At 46.2% G+C, this 26062-nt stretch overlaps 1 protein-coding gene across 1 annotated transcript in view; it reads right to left on the bottom strand.

Moving 5' to 3' along the window:
• The window catches only part of ubr1 (ubiquitin protein ligase E3 component n-recognin 1), a 398703-nt gene extending 373573 nt beyond the window's left edge, over window positions 1–25130 (bottom strand). Inside the window, exon 1 of the mRNA XM_072487581.1 lies at window positions 24993–25130. Coding sequence (XP_072343682.1) covers window positions 24993–25124 — 132 coding nt within the window. The 5' untranslated portion in view covers window positions 25125–25130. The remainder of the gene's footprint in view (window positions 1–24992) is intronic.
• Window positions 25131–26062: the final 932 nt, after the last annotated feature.

Here is a 26062-nt window from a genome sequence, read left to right as displayed (position 1 = left end):
CATGGCATAGAGGGAAATTTGGCCGATTGGATCAGTAACTGGCTGTCACATAGAATACAGAGGGTGGTGGTTGGTGGTAAATTTTCATCCTGGAGCCCAGTCACCAGCGGTGTACCACAGGGATCAGTGCTGGGTCCTCTGCTATTTGTGATTTTTATCAATGACTTGGATGATGGAGCTGAAGGTTGGGTTAGTAAATTTGCTGATGACACCAAGATTGGTGGAGTAGTGGATAATGTGGAGCGCTGTTGTAGGCTGCAAAGAGACATTGATAGGATGCAGAGCTGGGCTGAAAAGTGGCAGATGGAGTTTAACCCTGATAAGTGTGAGGGGATTCATTTCGGTAGACAAATTTGAATGCGGATTACATGGTTAACGGCAGGGTTTTGAAGAATGTGGAGGAGCAGAGAGATCTCTGAGTTCATGTCCATAGATCTCTGAAAGTTGCCACCCAAGTGGATAGAGCTGTGAAGAAAGCCTATAGTGTGTTAGCATTTATTAACAGGGGGATTGAGTTTAAGAGCCATGAGGTTATGCTGCAACGGTACAAGATCTTGGCTAGACCACATTTGGAGTATAGTGTGCAGTTCTGGTCACCTCATTATAGGAAGCATGTGGAAGCATTGGAAAGGGTGCAAAGGAGATTTACCAGGATGCTGCCTGGATTGGCGGGTAGGTCTTATGAGGAAAGGTTGAGGGAGCTAGGGCTTCTCTCATTGGAGCGAAAGAGGATGAGAGGTGACTTAATTGAGGTGTATAAGATGATGAGAGGAATAGACAGAGTGGACGTTTAGTGACTTTTTCCTCGAGTGGATGTAGCTGTTACAAGGGGGCATAACTATAAGGTTCATGGTGGAAGATATAGGAGGGATGTCAGAGGTAGGTTCTTTACTCAGAGAGTGGTTGGGGCGTGGAACGCACTCCCAGCTATGGTAGTGGAGTCGGACATTTTAGGAACTTTCAAGCAGTTATTGGATAGGCATATGGAGTGCACAAGAATGATTGGGATTCGGTTGATTTGATCTTAGTTTCAGACTAGTTCGGCACAACATCGTGGGCCGATGGGCCTGTACTGTGCTGTACAGTTGTATGTTCTATGTTCTAAAACATGCAATTCCATTATTGCATGGATTCCAGAAACAAATGTTAAATGTGGCCCAATGACAGTTCTCTCACCCGAGTCAGAAAGAAGGCTATGTGAGATCTGAGCATGTAATCTAATGCAATACTGAGGGAATGCTGCACTATTGGAAATACCATTTCTCAGATTAAACATCAAACGGAAGCTCTGCCTACCTCACAGGGGGATGCAAAAGATTCCAGGGTACTATTCAAAGATGGGCAGAGGAGTTTTCCCCAAGTGTTCTGACCAATATTTATTCCTCAACCGGCATTATTAAAACACACTGGGCGCAATTTAATCAAAAATTCATGGATGAAGGTGGTTTACCAGGCTGATTCCTGGGATGGGGGGATTATCATACGAGGAGAGTCTAAATCGGTGAGGATTATATTAATTGGAGTTTAGAAGAGTGAGGGAGGATTTCATAGAAACTTTAGAAATTCCAACAGGATGAGACAGGCTAGATTCAGAAAGAATTCCCAATGGTGGGGGAATCCAGAACTAGGGGTCATAGTTTGAGGATAAGGGATAAACCTTTTAGGACTCAGGTGAGGTGAAATTTCATCACCAAGGGAGTGGCGAATCTGTGAAATTCATTACCACAAAAAGTAATTGAGGCGAAAACATTGTGTAATTTCAAGAAGTATTTAGATATAGCTCTTGGGGCTATCAAGGGATATGGGGGGGGGGGGGGGGGGGGGGGGGAGAAGAGAGACAGGATCAGGGTATTGAACTTGGAAGATCAGCCATGATCATAATGAATGGTGGAGTAGGCTCGAAGAGTCAAATGGCCTCCTCCAGGTTCTATTTTTTTATATATGTTTCGAAAAATAATCAGTCTATTCTGGGCAGGGTTAGCGGGACCTTCCCAGCACAGTTGCGATTTTTGCCCCAGGCGTGGAATACCCCCGGCGGGGAATGCCACCTCCTCCCCCCAACGAGCGGACCTCCTCAGTATAGGAGGAAATTGGGCGCCATTTTCAAATAACGTCCCGATCTCTTGACCCCCCCCTCCCCCCCAAAACAACGCAACCCCCCAGATTGCTCTCCCTTCTCCCCCACCAACTCACCTATAAAGGGTCCTCGGGGCCTAGCACCCACCTTATACAGGCAGAGTACCCTCCGGGCCTGGTCCACCGAGTGGGCAAAATGCCAGCCTGGCAGTGCCACCTGGGTGCCAGTGTGGCAGTGCCAGGACACCAGTGCCAATGTGCCCATGTGGCACCAGCAATGCTGAGCGGTGCCCTGCTGGGGTCTCTTCAGTGAGGCCAGTAGATGTAGAGAGCCTCTCCCAGGATCTACCGGCCACATCTCATCCTGATTCCGGGGGACGCGGCCAGTAAATCAAGCCCATAATTTAATCACTGCTTGTGGGAACTTGCTGTGTCTAAATTGGCTGCACGGCTCCCTGCATTACAACGTGACTACATTATGAATGCACTTTTGGCTATGAAGTGTTTTGGCACACCGTGGTCATGAAAGGCACCAGACAAAGGCAATTCCTTTTCTTCAAATGTCACTAGCTTGTATTTGTATGTTGCTTTAGAAACAGAAACTAATAACAGGGATCTGAAACCCATCTTCATTGAATTAAATTATTGTGCTAATTACACTTACATGGTCAAGTATGGAAGTGCCAATGGATATATGTAGCACACAATCAGCTATTAACTAGAATTAAAGTTAAAAAGCTCCATAATTTAAGTAATTCCTGGACCAAGTAAAACATTTGGCACTTGTCTTGGAGGGTTTAAACTAGTATGGCAGGGGGTGGGCACGGGAGCAATAGGTCAGAAGGTGAGAGCATTGAGGGAGAACTAGGGAATAGGGACAGTGTGGCTCTGAGGCAGAGCAGACAGGGAGAAGTTGCTGAACACAGCGGGTCTGGTGGCCTGAAGTGCATATGTTTTAATGCAAGAAGTATTACGGGTAAGACAGATGAACTTAGAGCTTGGATTAGTACTTGAAACTATGATGTTGTTGCCATTACAGAGACCTGGTTGAGGGAAGGGCAGGATTGACAGCTAAACGTTCCAGGATTTTCCAATGGAACTTACAAGGGAACAAGCGGTCCTAGATCTGGTCCTGTGTAATGAGGCAGGATTGATAAATGATCTCATAGTTCGGGGTCCTCTTGGAAGGAGCGACCACAATATGGTGGAATTTAAAATACAGTTGGAGGATGACAAGGTAAAATCAAACACTAGTGTTTTGTGCTTAAACAAAGGTGATTACAATGGAATGAGAGAAGAACTAGCTAAGGTAGACTGGGAGCAAAGACTTCATGGTGAAGCAGTTGAGGAACAGTGGAGAACCTTCCGAGCGATCTTTCAGTGTTCAGGAAAGGTTCATACCGACAAAAAAGAAAGACGGTAGAAAGGGGAAAAATCGACCGTGGATATCTAAGGAGGTGAGGGAGAGTATCAAATTGAAGGAAAAACCTACAAAGTGGCAAAAATTAGTGGGAGACAAGAGGACTGGGAAGTCTTTAGGAGACAACAGAAAGCTACTAAAAAAGCTATAAAGAAGAGTACGGTAGACTATGAAAGTAAACTTGCTCAGAATATAAAAACAGAGAGTAAAAGCTTCTACAAATATATAAGACAAAAAAATAGTGGCTAAGGTAAATATTGGTCCTTTGGAAGATGAGAAGGGAGATTTAATAATAGGAGACGGGGAAATGGCTGAGGAGCTGAACAGGTTTTTTGGGTCAGTCTTTACAGTGGAAGACACAAATAACATGCCAGTGACTGATGGAAATGAGGCTATGACAGGTGAGGACCTTGAGATGATTGTAATCACTAAGGAGGCAGTATTGGGCAAGCTAATGGGGCTAAAGGTAGACAAGTCTCCTGGCCCTGATGGGATGCATCCCAGAGTGTTAAAAGAGATGGCTAGGGAAATTGGAAACGCACTAGTGATAATTTATCAAAATTCACTAGACTCTGGGGTGGTCCCAGAGGATTGGAAAGTAGCAAACGTGACACCACTGTTTAAAAAAGGTGGTCGGCAGAAAGCGGGTAATTATAGGTCGGTAAGCTGAACTTCGGTAGTAGGGAAGATGCTGAAATCTATCATTAAGGAGGAAATAGCGGGGCGCCTGAAGGGAAATTGTCCCATTGGGCAGACGCAGCATGGGTTCATAAAGGGTAGGTCGTGTCTGACTAATTTGGTAGAATTTTTTAGGAGGTCACCAGTGCAGAAGATAACGGGGAGCCAATGGATGTGGTATATCTGGATTTCCAGAAAGCTTTTGACAAGGTGCCATACAAAAAGTTGCTGCATAAACTAAAGATGCATGGCATTGAGGGTAAAGTGGTAGCATGGGTAGAGGATTGGTTAACTAACAGAAAGCAGAGAGTGGGGATAAATGGGTGTTTCTCTGGTTGGCAACCTGTAACTAGTGGGGTCCCTCAAGGATCAGTGTTGGGCCCGCAGTTGTTCACAATTTACATAGATGATTTGGAGTTGGGGACCAAGTGCAATGTGGCAAAGTTTGCAGACGACACTAAGATGACTGGTAAAACAAAAAGTGCAGAGGATACCGGAAGTCTGCAGAATGACTTGGATAGGTTAGGTGAATGGGCAAGGGTCTGGCAGATGGAATTCAATGTTGCCAAGTGTGAGGCTATCCATTTTGGGAGGAATAACAGCAGAATGGATTATTATTTAAACGGTAAGATGTTAAAACATGCTGCTGTGCAGAGGGACCTGGGTGTGCTGGTGCACGAGTCGCAAAAAGTTGGTGTGCAGGTGCAACAGGTGATTAAAAAGGCTAATCGAGTTTTGTCTTTCATTGCTAGAGGGATGGAGTTCAAGACTAGGGAGGTTATGCTGCAATTGTATAGGGTGTTGGTGAGGCCGCATCTGGAGTATTGTGTTCAGTTTTGGTCTCCTTACCTGAGAAAGGACATATTGGCACTGGAGGGAGTGCAGAGGAGATTCACTAGGTTAATCCCAGAGTTGAGGGGGTTAGATTATGACGAGAGGTTGAGTAGACTGGGACTGTACTCATTGGAGTTTAGAAGGATGCGGGGGGATCTTATTGAAACATATAAAATTATGAAGGGAATAGATAGGATAGATGCGGGCAGGTTGTTTCCACTAGTCGGGGAAAGCAGAACTAGGGGGCATAGCCTCAAAATAAGGGGAAGTAGATTTAGGACGGAGTGTAGGAGGAACTTCTTCACACAAAGGGTTGTGAATCTCTGGAATTCCTTGCCCAGTGAAGCAGTTGAGGCTCCTTCTTTAAACGTTTTTAAGAAAAAGATAGATACCTTTCTAAAGAATAAAGGGATTCGGGGATATGGTGTACGGGCCGGAGAGTGGAGCTGAGTCCACAAAAATCAGCCATGATCTCATTGAATGGCGGAGCAGGCTCGAGGGGCCAGATGGCCTACTCCTGTTCCTAGTTCTTATGTTCTTATGTTTCAGGCGGGATAGAGGGGGGGGATGTAAAAGGGGTGGCGGAGTTGCGCTACTGGTTAGGGAGAATATCACAGCTGTACTACGGGAGGACACCTCAGAGGGCAGTGAGGCTATATGGGTAGAGATCAGGAATAAGAAGGGTGCAGTGACAATGTTGGGCGTTTACTGCAGGCCTCCCAACAGCCAGCGGGAGATAGAGGAGCAGATAGGTAGACAGATTTCAGAAAGGAGTAAAAGCAACAGGGTTGTTGTGATGGGAGACTTCAACTTCCCCAATATTGACTGGGACTCACTTAGTGCTAGGGTCTTGGACGGGGCAGAGTTTGAAAGGAGCATCCAGGAGGGCTTCTTAAAACAATATGTAGACAGTCCAACTAGGGAAGGGGCTGTACTGGACCTGGTATTGGGGAATTAGCCCGGCCAGGTGGTAGAGGTTTCAGTGGGGGAGCATTTCGGGAACAGTGACCACAATTCAGTAAGTTTTAAAGTGCTGGTGGACAAGGATAAGAGTGGTCCTTGGGTGAATGTGCTAAATTGGGGGAAGGCTAATTATAACAATATTAGGCGGATTGTGGGCGGATGATTGAGGGTAAATCAACATCTGACATGTGGGAGGCTTTCAAGTGTCAGTTGAAAGGAATTCAGGACCGGCATGTTCCTGTGAGGAAGAAGGATAAATAGAGCAATTTCCGGGAACTTTGGATAACGAGAGATATTGTAGGCTTCATCAAAAAGAAAAAGGAGGCATTTGTCAGGGCTAAAAGGCTGGGAACAGACGAAGCCTGTGTGGAATATAAGGATAGTAGGAAGGAACTTAAGCAAGGAGTCAGGAGGGCTAGAAGGGGTCACGAAAAGTCATTGGCAAATAGGGTTAAGGAAAATCCCAAGGCTTTTTACACTTACATAAAAAGCAAGAGGGTAGCCAGGGAAAGGGTTGACCAAACTGAAGGATAGGCAAGGGAATCTATGTGTGGAGCCAGAGGAAATGGGCGAGGTACTAAATGAATACTTTGCATCAGTATTCACCAAAGAGAAGGAATTGGTAGATGTTGAGTCTGGAGAAGGGTATATAGATAGCCTGGGTCACAATGCGATCCACAAAGCCGAGGTGTTGGGCGTCTTGAAAAATATTAAGGTAGGTAAGTCCTCAGGGCCTGATGGGATCTTCCCCAGAATACTGAAGGAGGCTGGAGAGGAAATTGCTGAGGCCGTGACAGAAATCTTTGGATCCTCACTGTCTACAGGTGATGTCCCGGAGGACTGGAGAATAGCCAACGTTGTTCCTCTGTTTAAGAAGGGTAGCAAGGATAATCCAGGGAGCTACAGGCCGGTGAGGCTTACGTCAGTGGTAGGGAAATTACAAGAGAGAATTCTTCGAGACAGGATCTACTCCCATTTGGAAGCAAATGGACGTATTAGTGAGAGGCAGCATGGTTTTGTGAAGGGGAGGTCGTGTCTCACTAACTTGATAGAGTTTTTCGAGGAGGTCACTAAGATGATTGATGCAGGTAGGGCAGTGGATGTTGTCTATATGGACTTCAGAAAGGCCTTTGACAAGGTCCCTCATGGTAGACTAGTACAAAAGGTGAAGTCACACGGGATCAGGGGTGAGCTGGCAAGGTGGATACAGAACTGGCTAGGTCATAGAAGGCAGAGAGTAGCAATGGAAGGATGCTTTTCTAATCGGAGGGCTGGGACTAGTGGTGTTCCGCAGGAATCAGTGCTGGGACCTTTGCTGTGTGTAGTGTATATAAATGATTTGGAGGAAAATGTAACTGGTCTGATTAGTAAGTTTGCAGACGACACAAAGGTTGGTGGAATTGCGGATAGCGATGAGGACTGTCAGAGGATACAGCAGGATTTAGATTGTTTGGAGACTTGGGCGGAGAGATGGCAGATGGAGTTTAATCCGGACAAATGTGAGGTAATGCATTTTGGAAGGTCTAATGCAGGTAGGGAATATACAGTGAATGGTAGAACCCTCAAGAGTATTGAAAGTCAGAGAGATCTAGGTGTACAGGTCCACAGGTCACTGAAAGGGGCAACACAGGTGGAGAAGGTAGTCAAGAAGGCATACGGCATGCTTGCCTTCATTGGCCAGGGTATTGAGTGTAAGAATTGGCAAGTCATGTTGCAGCTGTATAGAACCTTAGTTAGGCCACACTTGGAGTATAGTGTTCAATTCTGGTCGCCACACTACCAGAAGGATGTGGAGGCTTTAGAGAGGGTGCAGAAGAGATTTACCAGAATGTTGCCTGGTATGGAGGGCATTAGCTATGAGGAGCGGTTGAATAAACTCAGTTTGTTGTCACTAGAACGACAGAGGTTGGTGGGGCGCCCTGATAGAGGACTACAAAATGATGAGGGGCATAGACAGCGTGGATAGTCAGAGGCTTTTCCCTAGGGTAGAGGGGTCAATTACTAGGGGGCATAGGTTTAAGGTGCGAGGGGCAAGGTTTAGAGTAGATGTACGGGCAAGTTTTTTTTTTAGGGTAGTGAGTGCCTGGAACTCGCTACCGGAGGTGGTGGTGGAAGCAGGGACGATAGTGACATTTAAGGGGCATCTTGACAAATACATGAATAGGATGGGAATAGGAGGGATACGGACCCAAGAAATGTAGAAGATTGTAGTTTAGTCGGGCAGCATGGTCGGCACGGACTTGGAGGGCCTGTTCATGTGCTGTACTTTTCTTTGATGTGGAGATGCCGGCGTTGGACTGGGGTGAGCACAGTAAGGAGTCTTACAACACCAGGTTAAAGTCCAACAGGTTTGTTTTGATGTCACTAGCTTTCGGAGCGCTGCTCCTTCCTCAGGTGAATGAAGAGGTATGTTCCAGAAACATAAATATAGGCAGATTCAAAGATGTCAGACAATGTTTGGAATGCGAGCATTAGCAGGTGATGAAATCTTTACAGATCCAGAGATGGGGTAACCCCAGGTTAAAGAGGTGTGAATTGTATCAAGCCAGGACAGTTGGTAGGATTTCGCAGGCCAGATGGTGGGGGAATGAATGTAATGCAACATGAATCCCAGGTCCCGGTTGAGACCGCACTCATGTGTGCGGAACTTGGCTATAAGCTTCTGCTCGGCGATTCTGCGTTGTCGCGCGTCCTGAAGGCCGCCTTGGAGAACGCTTACCCGGAGATCAGAGGCTGAATGCCCTCGACTGCTGAAGTTTTCCCCGACTGGAAGGGAACATTCCTGCCTGGTGATTGTCGCGCGATGTCCGTTCAATCGTTGTCGCAGCGTCTGCATGGTCTCGCCAATGTACCACGCTTCGGGACATCCTTTCCTGCAGCGTATGAGGTAGACAACCTTGGCCGAGTCGCACGAGTATGTACCGCATACCTGGTGGGTGGTGTTCTCACGTGTAATGGTGGTATCCATGTCGATGATCTGGCACGTCTTGCAGAGATTGCCATGGCAGGGTTGTGTGGTGTTGTGGTCACTGTTCTGAAGGCTGGGTAGTTTGCTGCAAACAATGGTTCGTTTGAGGTTGCGCAGTTGTTTGAAGGCAAGTAGTGGGGGGGTGACGATCAACACGTCATCAATGAAGATGAACATCTTGCCAAGGTCATCCCCACACCCCCACTACTTGCCTTCAAACAACCGCGCAACCTCAAACAAACCATTGTTTGCAGCAAACTACCCAGCCTTCAGAACAGTGACCACGACACCTGGTGAAGCTACAACACAGGACTACCTGTGTGCCAAACAGCATAAGCAGCAAGTAATAGACAGAGCTAAGCGATTCCACAACCAATCTATCAGATATAAACTCTGCGGTCCTGCCACAACCAGCTGTGAATGGTGATGGACTATTAAACAACTCACTGCAGGAGGAGGCTCTACAAATATCCCCATCCTCAATGATGGAGGGCCCAGCATACATGTGCAAAAAACAAGGCTGAGGCGTTCGCATCAATCTTCAGCCAGAAGTGCCGAGTGGATGATCCATTTCGGTCTCCTCCAGAGGTCCCCAGCATCACAGATGTCAGACTTCAGCCAGTACGATTCACACCACGTGATATCAATAAACGGCTGAAAGCACTAGATTCTGCAACGGCGATGGGTCCTGATAATATTCTGGCAATCGTACTGAAGACTTGTGCTCCAGAACCTGACACACCCCTAGCCAAGCTGTTCCAGTACAGCTACAACACTGGCACCCACTCAGCAATATAGAAAATTGCCCAGGTTATGTCCTGTCCACAAGTCACAGGACAAATCAACCCAGCCAATTACCATCCAATCAGTCTACTCTCCATCATAAGCAAAGTGATGGAAGGAGTCATCAACAGTGCTATCATTCAGCACTTATTTGGCAATAACCTGCTCACGGATGCTCAGTTTGGGTTCCGCCAGGGTCACTCAGCTCCTAACCTCCTTACAGCCTTGGTTCAAACGTGGACAAAAGTGCTGAATGCCAGGGGTGGGGTGAGATTGACTGCCCTTGACAGGATTACATAGGGTAGATTCAGAAAAAATGTGCCCGATGGTGGGGGAGTCCAGACTCAGGAGTCACAGTTTGAGGATAAGAGGTAAACCTTTTAGGACTGAGGTGAGGAGAAATTTCTTCACCCAAAGAGTGGTGAATCTGTGGAATTCACTACCTGGCAGAAAGGAAGATGGCTGTGGTGGTTGGTGGTCAATCATCTCAGCTCCAGGTCATCACTACAGGGGTCTGTCGGGGTAGTGTCCTAGGCTCAACCATCCCTTCAACTTCTTCATCAATGACCTCCCTTCCATTATAAGGTCAGAAGTGGGGAGGTTTGTGAATGACTGCACAATGTTCAGCACCATTCACGACTCCTCAGAGGATGAAGCTGTGCATGTCCAAATGCAGCAAGACCTGGACAATATCCATGCAAGTTACATTTGCGCCACACAAGTGCCAGGCAATGACCATCTCCTAAAAAATTGGGTCGAACCACCACATTCAATGGCATTACCATCACTGAATCCCCCCCGATCAACATCCTGGGGGTTACCAATGATCAGAAACTGAACTCGACTAGCCACATTAATGTGGCTACTAGGGCAGGTCAAAGGCTAGGAATCCTACAGCGAGTAACTCACCTCCTGACACCCCCACCCCCTCCCAAAGCCTGTCCACATCTCAAGCCACAAGTGAGGAATGTAATGGAATACTCTCCACTTGCCTGGATGAATGCAACATTGAACAACATTCAAGAAGCTCGACACTATCCAGGACAAAGTAGCCTGCTTGATTGTTTGTGGAAGGTGTAACATTCAAACCCTCCACCACTGATGAACAGTGGAAGCCTCGTGTACCATCTACAAGATGCACTGCAGTGACTCACCAAGGTTCCTTCGACAGCACCTTCCAAATCATCTAGAAGGACGAGAGCAGCAGATACCTGGGAACCCCACCGCCTGGAGGTTCCCCTCCAAGTCACTCACCACCCTGACTTGGAAATATGTCACTGTTCCTTCACCGCTGGGACAAAATCCTGGAACTCCCTCCATTTCATTTCTAACACCGCAGTGGATGTACCTACACTTGAAGGACTACAGCAGTTCAAGAAGGCAACTCACCACCACCTTCTGAAGGGCAACTAGGTGGTGGCCGAACTGGCGATGCCACATCCCGTAAATTAATTTTTTAAAACTTGGAATCTTAGGTGGGCCTGTGGCCTGGGAATCATCGGGGAAGCTAAGGCCTATCACGGTGATAATGGTTGACTCAAGGTTGAGGGGAGGTGAGCGACCCCCTACAAGGGTGGTCACCTGGAATGTGCGGGACCTGGGAAACCAGTCAAAAGAACACCTGTCTTGGCTTATTTCAGAAGTCAGGGGGCCGACGTGATGTTTCTTCAGGGGACCCACATTCGTGAGTGGGATCAGGTCAAGCTTCGGAAGGGTAGGGTGAGCCAGGTTTTCCATTCAGGGTTCATACATAAAAACAGGCATAGAAAATAGAAGGAGGACTCGGCCATTTGAACCTGTTCCACTATTATGATCATGGCTGATCATAGAGTTCAACACCCTGATCCAGCCTTCCCCCTCCATATCCCTTGATCCCTTTAGCCCAAGAACAATATCTAATTCCTTTTTAAATTACGCAATGTTTTGGCCTCAACTACTTTTGCAGTAATGAGTTCCACAGATTCACCACTCTTTGGGTGAAGAAATTTCTCCTCACCTCAGTCCTAAAAGGTTAACCTCTTATCCTCAAACTATGACTCCTCGGTCTGGACTCACCCACCATCGGGCACATTCTTTCTGAATCTACCCAGTCTAATCCTGTTAAAAAATGTTAGGTTTCTATGAGAAACCTACCCCCCCCCCCCCCCCCCCCCCCAAGTCTTCTAAACTCCAATGAATATAATCCTAACCGATTTAGTATCTCCTCATATGGCAGTCAAGCCATCCCAGGAATCAGCCTGGTAAACCTTTGCTGCACTCCCTCCATAGCTGGAACATCTTTCCTCAGATAAGGACATCAAAACTGCACACAATACTCCAAGTGTAGTCTCACTAATGCGCTATACAAATGTAGTAAAACATCACTATTCCTCTCACTATGAAGGCAAACATACCATTTGTCTTCGTTACTGCCTGCTGTACCAGTGTGCTTACTTTCAGCAACTGATGCACAAGATCACGCGGAGTATCCACCTCTCTCAATTTACACCCATTCAAATAATAATTTGCCTTCCTATTTTTGACAGCTGGTCGTCCCGAATTGGGGGTAGCCGTTCCGGCTAGCTGGAAGACATTTTTGGTTTTGGGGGATCCAGATAGAAAGGGACTTTGGGAAACTCTGGAGGTTGAACTACATAAATCTGGTAAGAAACGTTAAGACAGACCTGCAAAGATGGGACGGTCTCCCACTATCGCTGGCGGGCCGAGAGCAATCAGTTATAATGAATATCTTGCCAAGATTTTAATTTTTATTCAAGTGCCTCCCGGTGTTCCCGCCCAAGGTGTTTTTCAGTGAGGTCAACCGGCTCGTGGCTGGGGTTCTTTGTGCGGGAATCGACTCCCATGGCAGATGGTGAAATTTGAGTTCAATAAAAAATCTGGAACTAAAAGTCGAATGATTATCACAAAACCATTGTCGAATGTTGTAAAAACCCTTCTCGTTCACTAGTGTCCTTTCGGGAAGGAAATCTGCAGTCCTCACCTGGTCTGGCCTACATGTGACTCCAGGCCCACAGCAATGTGGTTGACTCTTAAATGCCCTCTGAAATGGCCGAGCAAGCCACTCAGTCGAAGGGCCATTAGGGATGTGCAATAAATTCTGGCCCAGCCGGCAACGCCCATATCCCCATAACAAATTTTTTAAAAAGAGCCCGAGGATCAGGAGGACGATGCACCAGAAGAGAGTCAAGAATTGGCCTTGCCAAACTTTCAATATTACTATTAGGTGGCCAATGCTGTAAAAGTGCTAGAGTGATACAGGAGTTTGGAGGAGTTGTGGGTCCGAGTGGAAGCAGAGTCTATAAAGGGGCAAGCCTGGGGGTGTTGGTAAGGGCTCCGATTCTGGTGGTGCCAAAGACACACTCAACTAGCCCGGCAGAAGTAGCCACATGAAAAATTTGGAGCTTGCCTCAAGGCCAGCTCCCGTTTATGCGAGCTTGCTAGGTCAGATGTGAAAATTTAGGGAGTAGAAGGAAAAGGGGTTGGAGAAAATGGGAGATTTATTTTTGGAGGGTCGGTTCGCTAGCCTGGGGGAACTGAAGGAGAACTATGGGCTTACAGATGCTGATGGGTTCAGGTATCTCCAGGTGCGTAGCTGGGTCAAAAAGATACTTTCCAGCCTTCCCGATGCTCAAACGGGATTTTTCCTGCTCAGGTTGCCAGTGCGTCAGGCATACACCAGCAGGTAGTGTGGTAGGAGACGGGCCCAGTCGAGGGCAGTGTTGCCTTTTTTTCCTGCTACATGGCAATCAATAAGGTTGCCCTTCTTTCTTTAGGTATCGATATTATATTGTTCAGAGTCACCAGGTATTAAATGATACCACCACAAGGTTTTTTTTTTTTTTTTAGAAAATACAGCACAGAACAGGCCCTTCGGCCCACGATGTTGTGCCGAACCTTTGTCCTAGATTAATCATAGATTATCATTGAATTTACAGTGCAGAAGGAGGCCATTCGGCCCCCCGAGTCTGCACCGGCTCTTGGAAAGAGCACCCTACCCAAACTCAACACCTCCACCCAACACCAAGGGCAATTTGGACATTAAGGGCAATTTATCATTGGCCAATTCACCTAACCCGCACATCTTTGGACTGTGGGAGGAAACCGGAGCACCCGGAGGAAACCCACGCAGACACGGGGAGGACGTGCAGACTCCGCACAGACAATGACCCAAGCCGGAATCGAACCTGGGACCATGGACCTGTGAAGCAATTGTGCTATCCACAATGCTACCGTGCTGCCCTTAAGAACAAATAAATCTACACTATATCATTTTACCGTAATCCATGTACCTATCCAATAGCTGCTTGAAGGTCCCTAATGTTTCCGACTCAACTACTTCCACAGGCAGTGCATTCCATGCCCCCACTACTCTCTGGGTAAAGAACCTACCTCTGATATCCCTCCTATATCTTCCACCTTAAATTTATGTCCCCTTGTAATGGTGTGTTCCACCTGGGGAAAAAGTCTCTGACTGTCTACTCTATCTATTCCCCTGATCATCTTATAAACCTCTATCAAGTCGCCCCTCATCCTTCTCCGCTCTAATGAGAAAATGCCTAGCACCCTCAACCTTTGCTCGTAAGACCTACTCTCCATTCCAGGCAACATCCTGGTAAATCTTCTTTGCACCTTTTCCAGAGCTTCCACATCCTTCCTAAAATGAGGCGACCAGAACTGTACACAGTACTCCAAATGTGGCCTTACCAAAGTTTTGTACAGCTGCATCATCACCTCACGGCTCTTAAATTCAATCCCTCTGTTAATGAACGCGAGCACACCATAGGCCTTCTTCACAGCTCTATCCACTTGAGTGGCAACTTTCAAAGATGTATGAACATAGACCCCAAGGTCTCTCTGCTCCTCCACAATGCCAAGAACTCTACCGTTAACCCTGTATTCCGCATTCATATTTGTCCTTCCAAAATGGACAACCTCACACTTTTCAGGGTTAAACTCCATCTGCCACTTCTCAGCCCAGCTCTGCATCCTATCTATGTCTCTTTGCAGCCGACAACAGCCCTCCTTACTATCCACAACTCCACCAATCTTCGTATCGTCTGCAAATTTACTGACCCACCCTTCAACTCCCTCATCCAAGTCATTAATGAAAATCACAAACAGCAGAGGACCCAGAACTGATCCCTGCGGTACACCACTGGTAACGGGGATCCAGGCTGAATATTTGCCATCCACCACCACTCTCTGACTTCTATCAGTTAGCCAGTTCGTTATCCAACTGGCCAAATTTCCCACTATCCCATGCCTCCTTACTTTGTGCAGAAGCCTACCATGGGGAACTTTATCAAATGCCTTACTAAAATCCATGTACACTACATCCACTGCTTTACCTTCATCCACATGCTTGGTCACCTCCTCAAAGAATTCAATAAGATTTGTAAGGCAAGACCTATCCCTCACAAATCCGTGCTGACTATCCCGAATCAAGCAGTGTCTTTCCAGATGCTCAGAAATCCTATCCTTCAGTACCCTTTCCATTACTTTGCCTACCACCGAAGTAAGACTAACTGGCCTGTAATTCCCAGGGTTATCCCTAGTTCCTTTTTTGAACAGGGGCACGACACTCTCCAATCCTCTGGTACCACCCCTGTTGACAGTGAGGACGAAAAGATAATTGCCAACGGCTCTGCAATTTCATCTCTTGCTTCCCATAGAATCCTTGGAGATATCCCGTCAGGCCCGGGGGACTTGTCTATCCTCAGGTTTTTCAAAATGCCCAACACATCTTCCTTCCTAACAAGTATTTCCTCGAGCTTACCAATCTGTTTCACATTGTCCTCTCCAACAATATCGCCCCTCTCATTTGTAAATACAGAAGAAAAGTACTCATTCAAGACCTCTTCTATCTCTTCAGACTCAATACACAATCTCCCGCTACTATCCTTGATCGGACCTACCCTCGCTCTAGTCATTCTCATATTTCTCACATATGTGTAAAAGGCCTTGGCGTTTTCCTTGATCCTACCCGCCAAAGATTGTTCATGCCCTCTCTTAGCTCTCCTAATCCCTTTCTTCAGTTCCCTCCTGGCTATCTTGTATCCCTCCAATGCCCTGTCTGAACCTTGTTTCTTCAGCCTTACATAAGTCACCTTTTTTCTCTTAACAAGACATTCAACCTCTCTTGTCAACCATGGTTCCCTCACTCGACCATCTCTTCCCTGCCTGACAGGGACATACATATCATGGACACGTAGCACCTGTTCCTTGAACAAGTTCCACATTTCACTTGTGTCCTTCCCTGCCAGCCTATGTTCCCAACTTATGCACTTCAATTCTTGTCTGACAACATCGTATTTACCCTTCCCCCAATTGTAAACCTTGCCCTGTTGCACGTACCTATCCCTCTCCATTACTAAAGTGAAAGTCACAGAATTGTGGTCACTATCTCCAAAATGCTCCCCCACTAACAAATCTATCACTTGCCCTGGCTCATTACCCAGTACTAAATCCAATATTGCCCCTCCTCTGGTCGGACAATCTACATACTGTGTTAGAAAAGCTTCCTGGACACACTGCACAAACACCACCCCATCCAAACTATTTGATCTAAAGAGTTTCCACTCAATATTTGGGAAGTTAAGGTCGCCCATGACTACTACCCTATGACTTCTGCACCTTTCCAAAATCTGTTTCCCAATCTGTTCCTCCACATCTCTGCTACTATTGGGGGGCCTATAGAAAACTCCTAACAAGGTGACTGCTCCTTTCCTATTTCTGACTTCAACCCATACTACCTCAATAGGGTGATACTCCTCGAACTGCCTTTCTGCAGCTGTTATACTATCTCTAATTAATAATGCCACCCCCCCCACCTCTTTTACCACCCTCCCTAATCTTATTGAAACATCTATAACCAGGGACCTCCAACAACCATTTCTGCCCCTCTTCTATCCAAGTTTCCGTGATGGCCACCACATCGTAGTCCCAAGTACCGATCCATGCCTTAAGTTCACCCACCTTATTCCTGATGCTTCTTGCGTTGAAGTATACACACTTCAACCCATCTCCGTGCCTGCAAATACTCTCCTTTGTCAGTGTTCCCTTCCCCACTGCCTCATTACATGCTTTGGCGTCCTGAATATCGGCTACATTAGTTGCTGGACTACAAATCCGGTTCCCATTCCCCTGCCAAATTAGTTTAAACCCTCCCGAAGAGTACTAGCAAACCTCCCTCCCAGGATATTGGTGCCCCTCTGGTTCAGATGCAACCCGTCCTGCTTGTACAGGTCCCACCTTCCCCAGAATGCGCTCCAATTATCCAAATACCTGAAACCCTCCCTCCTACACCATTCCTGCAGCCACGTGTTCAACTGCACTCTCTCCCTATTCCTAGCCTCGCTATCACGTGGCACCGGCAACAAACCAGAGATGACAACTCTGTCTGTCCTGGCTTTCAACTTCCAGCCTAACTCCCTAAACTTGTTTATTACCTCCACACCCCTTTCCCTACCTATGGTCGTTGGTACCAATGTGTACCACGACTTCTGGCTGCTCACCCTCCCCCTTAAGGATCCTGAAGACACGATCCGAGACATCCCTGGCCCTGGCACCCGGGAGGCAACATACCTTCCGGGAGTCTCGCTCGCGACCACAGAATCTCCTATCTATTCCCCTAACCATTGAATCTCCTACAACTATTGCTTTTCTATTCTCCCCCCCTTCCCTTCTGAGCCCCAGAGCCAGACTCAGTGCCAGAGACCTGGCCGCTAGGGCCTTCCCCCAGTAGGTCATCCCCCCCAACAGCATCCAAAACGGTATACTTGTTTTGAAGGGGAACGGCCACGAGGGATCCCTGCACTGTCTGCCTGTTTGTTTTTTTCCCCCTGACTGTAACCCAGCTATTCTTGTCCTGTACCTTGGGTGTGGTTACCTCCCTGTAACTCTTCTCAATCACCCCCTCTGCCTCCCGGATGATCCGAAGTTCATCCAGCTTCAGCTCCAGTTCCCTAACACGGTCTTTGAGGAGCTGAAGTTGGGTGCACTTCCCGCAGGTATAGTCAGTGGGGACACCGGTGGTATCCCTCACCACCCACATCCTACAGGAGGAGCATGTAACTGGCCTAGCCTCCATCCCCTCTTATCTGACAGAATATAGCTGCTGTGTGGACTAACTAGATCTCCGCCCTCCGACTCTGCTCCTAGTCAGCTACACTTCCTGTAAACTCCTGGCTCTCTTCTCACTCTTTGCGGAAATGTCGGAAACAAAATGAAAGGAGCACCTTACTCCCTCCTCACCCAACTCCCTCGGTCACCAAACTCTCACTATCGCACTCAAAAAGCACCAAATTCAGCACTCCCTCGGTCACCAAACTCTTACTATAGCACTCAAATGCACCAAATTCAGCACTCCCTCGGTCACCAAACTCTCACTATCGCACTCAAAAAGCACCAAATTCAGCACTCAGTTCAACCGGGTATCGATCAAAGAACCAAACACCAGTTAGTTAGTTCAAGATCAATGGTACTTAATTTACACACAAGATTAATCATGCAACATGAACACTACTTGTTAAACTGCACCTATCAACTATGACAACCTGTACTTAACTTCAGACACCCGGCTTAGGTCAGAGGAGCAGTAGCCTTTGTTTGAATCTGGATCTACTGGGTCTGGATAAGTAACTGCTGCGCAGCTGGACTCATCCGTCTGGTAGCGGGCGTTGAACTTGAACTTGCTTCTGGGGGTGGTGCTGCAATTGGAGCTGGACGTTGCCGGAGCGCCAGGTCCAAGAGAGGTCGAACGCATGGCAGTGTCTCTCTTATCCTTGGGGAGTTTCGCGCTCTTTTGGGTGGACCCCACTAATTGGGCAGTTTTTGATCACGGTGTTCGATCGGAACCAATAAAGGGGCGGGTGCCTTGATGGCTGGGCGTGTCCTAAGCGGTCATTGACCCTATTGTTTACTCTTCCTGAATACCGGGAGTGGCGCTGAAATGTCTGGGATTGTATCGGTCACTCAATTATCAGTCCTTTGTCTTACGGAGATGGGCCATCAAAATGCTAATCGGTTGGGGGTTTCGAAGCTGTCTGGATTCTATGCTCACAAATATACATTCAGGCTTTGAGCCTGCCTGAATCTCGCATTGTCCATATTTCCCGTTAGGCTTTGCGAATCGTCCATGTTTCTTGTTGTAAGTGGCCATCCCAGATGGCTACGGCAGAAGAGTTGGGGTCGATCTTGGAGGAGGTTTGGAGCGAGGCACTGAGGAGGGCGAACGTGCCGTCATCTTTTGCAAGGCTAAGTCTCATTCAGCTAAAAGTAGTGTTTCAAGCACACCTCACGAAGTCTAGAACAAGCCGTTTTTCTGATGGGGTGGAGGATAGATGTGATCAGTGTTCAAGGGGGCTGGCGCACCTCACGCATATGGTCTGGTTGTGCTAAAGCTGGTGGAGGTCATTTTTGATACTATGTCAGCAGTCCTGGGCATGAGGTTGGAGCTTGCCTACTGGTGGCAATTTTTGGGGTATCGGATTTGCCTTTGCCTCACTTGTGGCTGGAGGTCAACTATACCACCAAGCGCCTCGGCGTGGCTGGGTGACTTGAGAGTTTTTGCACCTTTTTATTTTTTTTTATTTTAACTGTTGTCTCCCAACAGGTACCATCAGTTCGGAGTATTTCCAGCATTTTCTTTTTGATTTCAGATTTCCATAATTTATAGTATTATTTCATAAGCAAAATACATTCTTAAATAAATCAATGAGCCAACTTACCGTGAGCATGGAGTAATTTTTTTAAATCATTACAAATAGTAGCAAAGATTGCTCTCTTTCTTACTGACGATAGTTTGAATGATAAATTAACTGCAATTTTGTCACATCTAAATAATTCGGACTGTGGTAGGGGGTTTGACAGCTGAATTATTAGTCCAAGCTTCTGGATAACTACTCCATTCAAAATTGGGTGGTGGTGGTTTGGGGGGGGGGGGGGATTTCTGTTTTCTTCTTTATCTGTAAGTGCTTCCTTTAGAAGATTAAATGGGTGGATGCTAGGTCACGGACTGTGGATTTTGGAAGGAAAGCGTGCACATCAGCTCGTATGTGGGTAAACAATAGGCTGCCACTCAGTGATGTCAGCTCCTCTTTGGATGCAAGCGATGAATCCGTTCACTTTGGAAATTCACTCTCGTTTGGAGAAAACAATAACTATACGTATTGTTGTGGAACAAAAATAATTCGCTAACTCGCTTTGCTTTCAAATCCAATGAATATGGATTTCGTGTAATTAATTGTATTCAATATAATCTGCTCCTGACATCTCAACATCCTCTTTCGAAAGACAGCAACAGTTAAAACAGCTCCACGAATGTCAGCTGAACCCTGAACAATGTCCTTAAAATCAAACACCAATGTGTTGTGCTGGGATTAAATCAATAGATGGAAGAGGGAGCTTTTATAATAGAAAAGAAAACTCTTCATCAAAACAATGCAAAGGAGACACTATTGTACCAAATGATTTTAACTGGCTTCAGTTAATTGTATATTGATATAAAAGGACAGTGTTGCTAACCGTCGCCAACCCAAAGACCTCAGTCATTTTTAACCCAATTCATTTTTTCCCAATTAAGGGGCAATTTAGTGTGGCCAATCCACCTATCCTGCATATTTGTGTGTTGTGGGGGCGAAACTCACGCAAACATGGGAGAATGGGCAAACTCCACACGGACAGTGACCCAGAGCCAGGATCGAACCTGGGACCTCGGCGCCGTGAGACTGCAGTGCTACCACTGCACCACCGTGCTGCCCCCAAAGATCGCATTCATAACAAGATCTCATAGCCACTGTCTTGTATTCTTGCTAGATCAGATAAGAATTCTGAAGAGCTTTTAATGGCTAACACTAATTTTGTCTTGAATTGTTTTTGAAGGATTCCTGACCAATTTTGGACTTTTCTAAAGGATTTTATATCATACAAAATTCGAATAAATGGGCAGCACGGGAGCACAGTGGTTAGCACTGTGGCTTCACAGCACCAGGGTCCCAGGTTTGATTCCTGACTGGGTCACTGTCTGTGTAGAATCTGGTCTGGTTTCCTCCCACTAGTCCCGAAAGACGTGCTGTTAGGTAATTTCGACATTCTGAATTCTCTGTGTACCCGAACAGGTGCCGGAATGTGGCGACTAGGGGCTTTTCACAGTAACTTCATTGCAATGTAAGCCTACTTGTGACAATAAAGATTATACTGCCCATATTCTCTGATGAATCTCTGCACCCATTAGCACAGGAACATGTCACCTTCATCTGCAAACCCCAACCTCCGCCCCCCCACTCTGCACCCTGCACACCACCCACCCCCACCAATAGTTTGTTACTAAATACCAATGTTAAATCATCAATTGCAGTACACCAGTATATAGCAGTCTACTCAAGGTATAAACAAAAAAAATTGCATTTTTTAGTGTCTTTAACACATTGACAGGGTCCTTCATAGGAGCGTAATAAACAAAATTTGACACTCAGCTATTTCAGGACATATTAAGACAGGTTCGTCAACCTTTAAGGAATTACTTGGAGCAGTGTTTTTCAAACTTTTATCCCCATGACCCACTTTTACCAACCAGCTGACCTTCGCGCCAGCCAGCCTTTGCAACACACCATTTTTGCTTACCTTTAATGCGACAGGTAAGCCTGCTTTGTACTCACGATTTCACTCCAATCAGGTTCACAGAGGAGAGGGCAATGCACATATCAGGTGTAGATTTCAGACAGTTCCTTTGTGCTGTTTTCATTTTTGTGAACAAGGAAAATCCAACCTCGCATATGTGGGTCATTGTAAATGGCAATAGCAACAAAATGCTGTTTTTTCTCAGCACTGGATATTTCTCAGAGACTCCAGCATGCTGATCGCCTCATACTCATGGACGTGTGACAGGTTTTTAATGTGTTGTCACAGGTGAGGCACAGAATTTAAATGTCTTCATTTGGAGTGAGCTGTAAGTTAACAATTGACTTTGGGATCTCAACCCCAAAAGGATCTTTCACCCACCTCTTCTCTTTCAAAATCTGAAACTTCTCCTCTAGAAAGTAGCAACAAAAGCTGTTGACCAGCACACCCATTTGTGACTGACTAAGGCTTGCCAGGCTATTAACAGTTTCCCTACTAACACAGTTTTCTTCGATGGGTCGTATCAGTGTAGGGAACATGTAGTAGTTTCAGCTTTGTACTTGCACTTGCCAAACTTTCAAAGCATCTATTTCTTCACAGTGCCGAAAGCAATCATCATCCTTCCCTTGCAATTTGAGGTTAAATTTGTTTAGAATTGAAACGATGTCTGCAAGGTAATATATAGTTAGCATCCAACTCAGCCAGAGGGGATGATTTCTCAAGGAGAAGAAAAGTGTGGATTTCATGCCTCAGCTCATAAACTTTGGCAAGTACCCGACCCCTTGTCAGCCAACGTACTTGTGTGGAACAATATGTATGTATGCTCGGCCTCCATATCGGAACACGGAGCCTCAAAAAGCTTGGTATTAAGTGCACTACGTTTAGTTAAATTCTTAACTTTCATAATTCCTTTCAACACCACTTCAAGATCAGATGGAACTCCTTTCGATGCCAATACTTCACGGTGAATAAAACAAAGATTCCAAACAATGTCGCTACCAGCTGCCTCCTTAATATAACTGTGCTATTTTTCTCAATCATCTTGGCTGCCCCATCGCTTGTGATTCCTTTGCAATGAACGCAATGGAGTCCACACTTTCTAACCACGTAACTATTCAATGCTTCATAAATCTGTGCGCCAGTCGTGCTGGTTGGTAATGTCAGGCAACACAGCAAATTCTCAACAAATTCATTGCACCAAAAATATCTAATGTAAACTAGCAAGGTTGCACAATCTGAAACATGTCCATTTTCATCCAGTTAAGAACTCCTGTGCTGACTTCAAATGGGAAATAATTAAATGGTCTTCCAAATTCTCAGCTGCATCACAAATTTGGCGAGGCACTGTGTTATCACTCAATGGAAAGCATTTCAGTTTTTCAGCTGACGCCTCATCTAGAACCATAGGAGCCATAAGACCATAAGACCATTAGGCCATGCCTAATGCTGCAGAGAGAATAAATCTGCTACAGTGTAGGGCATTTTCTCTTTAGCTACACGGTACGCTACCATTTAAGAGGCTAATTGTGCTTTGTTATTCAATGTTACATTTCTGCTAAGGACTTCAGCTGACGATAGGAGTTCTCGCTGCATCCTTTGAAAAAAATCAAGAGGTTTGGCCTTGAATATGCCATGTTTAGTCTTCAAATGCCTTTGAAGATTTGAGGGCTTTAAACTTTTATTTGCCAGTATTCCCTGCATATTACACACACGAGCTTTGCATCCTGATTTTGCATTGGCATGCTTAACAAAGCCATATCTCAAGAAATCATCTTTATACTGCTTTGCTCCCGATTTCAGTTTCTTCTTAGTAGGCTGTTTACCAGAGGCCCTGGAGCTCTGAATACAGTTCACACCAGCACTGTTTTGTCCTGCCGTGGACTCTCCTGATCAGCTCTAACTAGCAGATTCAGTTGTGAGATCCTGGCCTGTTTGTGTCTCTCGCCCTCTCTTGGTTACAACAAAACGATCAATCTTCAGTTCTTCACAGTCCTGTTACCTTGCTTGCTTTCAGCTAGAAAATGGAGGAATCTCTCCTGCGTGATTTGCAGCAAAAGCATGGATGTACAGGGCGCATGATTTCAATGTATGTGCTGGGCATGTGACCTGCTCTCTGCCGCCACTATTGGCGAGAAGACTGCATCATCCTAATTTAAAAGCTGGTCGCAGCCATTGGGCACACAGCGACCTATCGCTCCGTGAACCTTGCAACACGTACCCGCAATCCACCAGTGAGTTGCAACCAGCAGCTTGAATAACCCTGACTTAGAGGAGGAAATTCCAGAACTTATGGCTTTGGTAGCTGAAGTACAGCCACCAATGGTGAAGCAATTAAAGGCAGGCATCCACGAGACGGCAGAATTGAAGGAGCACAGATCACAGAGGATTGGAGGGCTGGAGGAGATCACAGAGAAGGTGGGAAGGGACAAAACCATTTTTAAAACACAGGTGAGAATTGTGAAATAGAGGCACTGCCAAATTGAGAGTCCATGTACATCAGTGAACACAGGGTTAATGGGTGAATCGGACTGGGTATGATTAAGATATAGGGAAATGGGGCAGCACGGTAGCATTGCGGACAGCACAATTGCTTCACAGCTCCAGGGTCCCAGGTTCAATTCCGGCTTGGGTCACTGTATGTGCGGAGTCTGCACATCCTACCAGTGTGTGTGGGTTTCCTCCGGGTGCTCCGGTTTCCTTCCACAGTCCAAAAAGATGTGCAGGTTAGGTGGATTGGCAATGATAAATTGCCCTTAGTGTCCAAAATTGCCCTTAGTGTTGGGTGAGGTTACTGGGTTATGGGGATAGGGTGGAGGTGTTGACCTTGGGTAGGCTGCTCTTTCCAAGAGCCGGTGAAGACTCGAGGGGCCGAATGGCCTGCTTCTGCACTGTAAATTCTATGATAATCTATAAAAATGAGTTTGGAAGATCTCCACAAACTTTAGGAGATAGAATGTCATAGTATAAAGCATCGGCAGCTCAATTTACCCAAATAAAACCAAAATATGAGCCATTTCACTTTCGAAAATAAATAATAAATCGACCTTAAATTTCAGTAGTAATTTTTAATGGGTTTCTTGTATTTTTAAGAAAAAATGGTAGACCACTTCCTTTCAAAACATCTGTGACTTTCGGACGCGAAGAAAACAATATTTCGTCACATTAACGTGAAAGGTCTGTATATTAGCTCAATTTTTTTTTAAAGATACCGCCACCGCTTAGCAAAGTTAAAGAAAGTCACGCAGGGTACAGCACAGAGACAAGGTGGTGAGAAGGCACACACCGACTAGGACTGGGTACATCAACAGACCGACATTAAACCCTTCTCGGGTTCAATTTATAAACAAACTCGGGCGAACCAGCAGACTCTGACCAATAACAAAAGCTAAAGTGGAAGAAAATGTCCGCTGGTTTCTTGCCGAGTAGTCTAGAATTGTCCCACCTGCACCTCTAATCCAGGGTAAGGATCTTGCAGCAGTTTTAAGGACATTAGCGGGTTCCTGGAGACGGTGAACAAGGCCCCCCCAATCCCCGGTTTCCACCCTTGTCCCACGGTACCGGCTGGCTCCCGGTACTCATCCTGACAGCATGTTTCCGACTATGAGAATAAAATCCCGACAGTGTCCCAGCAGTTTGTCGCCCCGGACTCACCCGGACCACCTGTTCGGGCTCCAGGACGCCCCTGGGCTCCGGCTCTGCGCCGACATTCGGCTCCATCGCCCCTTCATCCGCCATTTTCACCACTGTCGCAAAGCGAATCCGCTCGCTGCCGGCGGCCGGCATCGCCCAGCCACACTTTCCGATAGTTTTCCAGCGGTGGCCGTCATTTTACAGCAGTTTGCCAAACTAATAAACAAAAAAGGAGAGGAATCCTCTGAGGTTTGTGAACTGTTGACAAGAATGGCAGATTTTACAAACTGGTGTTCATGGTATTTTTCAAGAGGGGTATGTTGAGAATCTTGGCATAATCTTAACAATAATTTCCATTTAAACAACATATCAAAGGTGGCCGCTAAAATAAAAGCAAAATACTGCAGATGCTGGGGAACCGAAATAAAAACAAAGTGCTGCAAGTACTCAGTGTGTCTGGCAATACCTATGGAATGATGTTTCAAGACTAATATGACTCTTTAGACCTGCTGAGTATTTACAGCACTTTCTGTTTTTATTCTAGGTTGGCCAACTCTAGAACCATATCTGGAAATCTGATCACACAATATCTTTTGAAAACCACTTGAGGATGGGGCATCTGCAATTTGTGGTATTTTTAAAGAATAGGCTTGCAGACCACAAAGGTACAAACAAGAGCTTTATTGGAAAGAATTTACTATACAGGCTGTTAGGATAGACTGGCCCGTTTACCCGTGCAAATGGCCAATGATATTATCAATATGTCACATGATTGGATCTTTTTTTTTTAATAAGGGGCAATTTAGCGTGGCCAATCCACCTAACCTGCACATCTTTGGGTTGTGTGTGAAACCCATGCAGGCACGGGGTGACTGCAAACTCCGCACAGACAGTGACCCGGGGCCGGAATCGAAACCGGGTACTCCGCGCCGGAGGCAGCAGTGTTAACCACTGCACTGCCCACGTGATTGGATCTTAAAGTTTCTTTGTTCCAACTAGGAACAAACATGGATACACAACACTTTCCTCCACCTATACATTAGAGGTTCCTGCAATGAGACACCGTATAATGTTTTTTAAAAATATTTTTA

This window comes from Scyliorhinus torazame, chromosome 2 (assembly GCF_047496885.1).
Source record: "Scyliorhinus torazame isolate Kashiwa2021f chromosome 2, sScyTor2.1, whole genome shotgun sequence".
NCBI classification, from domain to species: domain Eukaryota; kingdom Metazoa; phylum Chordata; class Chondrichthyes; order Carcharhiniformes; family Scyliorhinidae; genus Scyliorhinus; species Scyliorhinus torazame.
The sequence above is the reverse complement of the archived record's forward strand: the minus strand, read 5'-3'. Positions and strand labels throughout refer to the sequence as shown.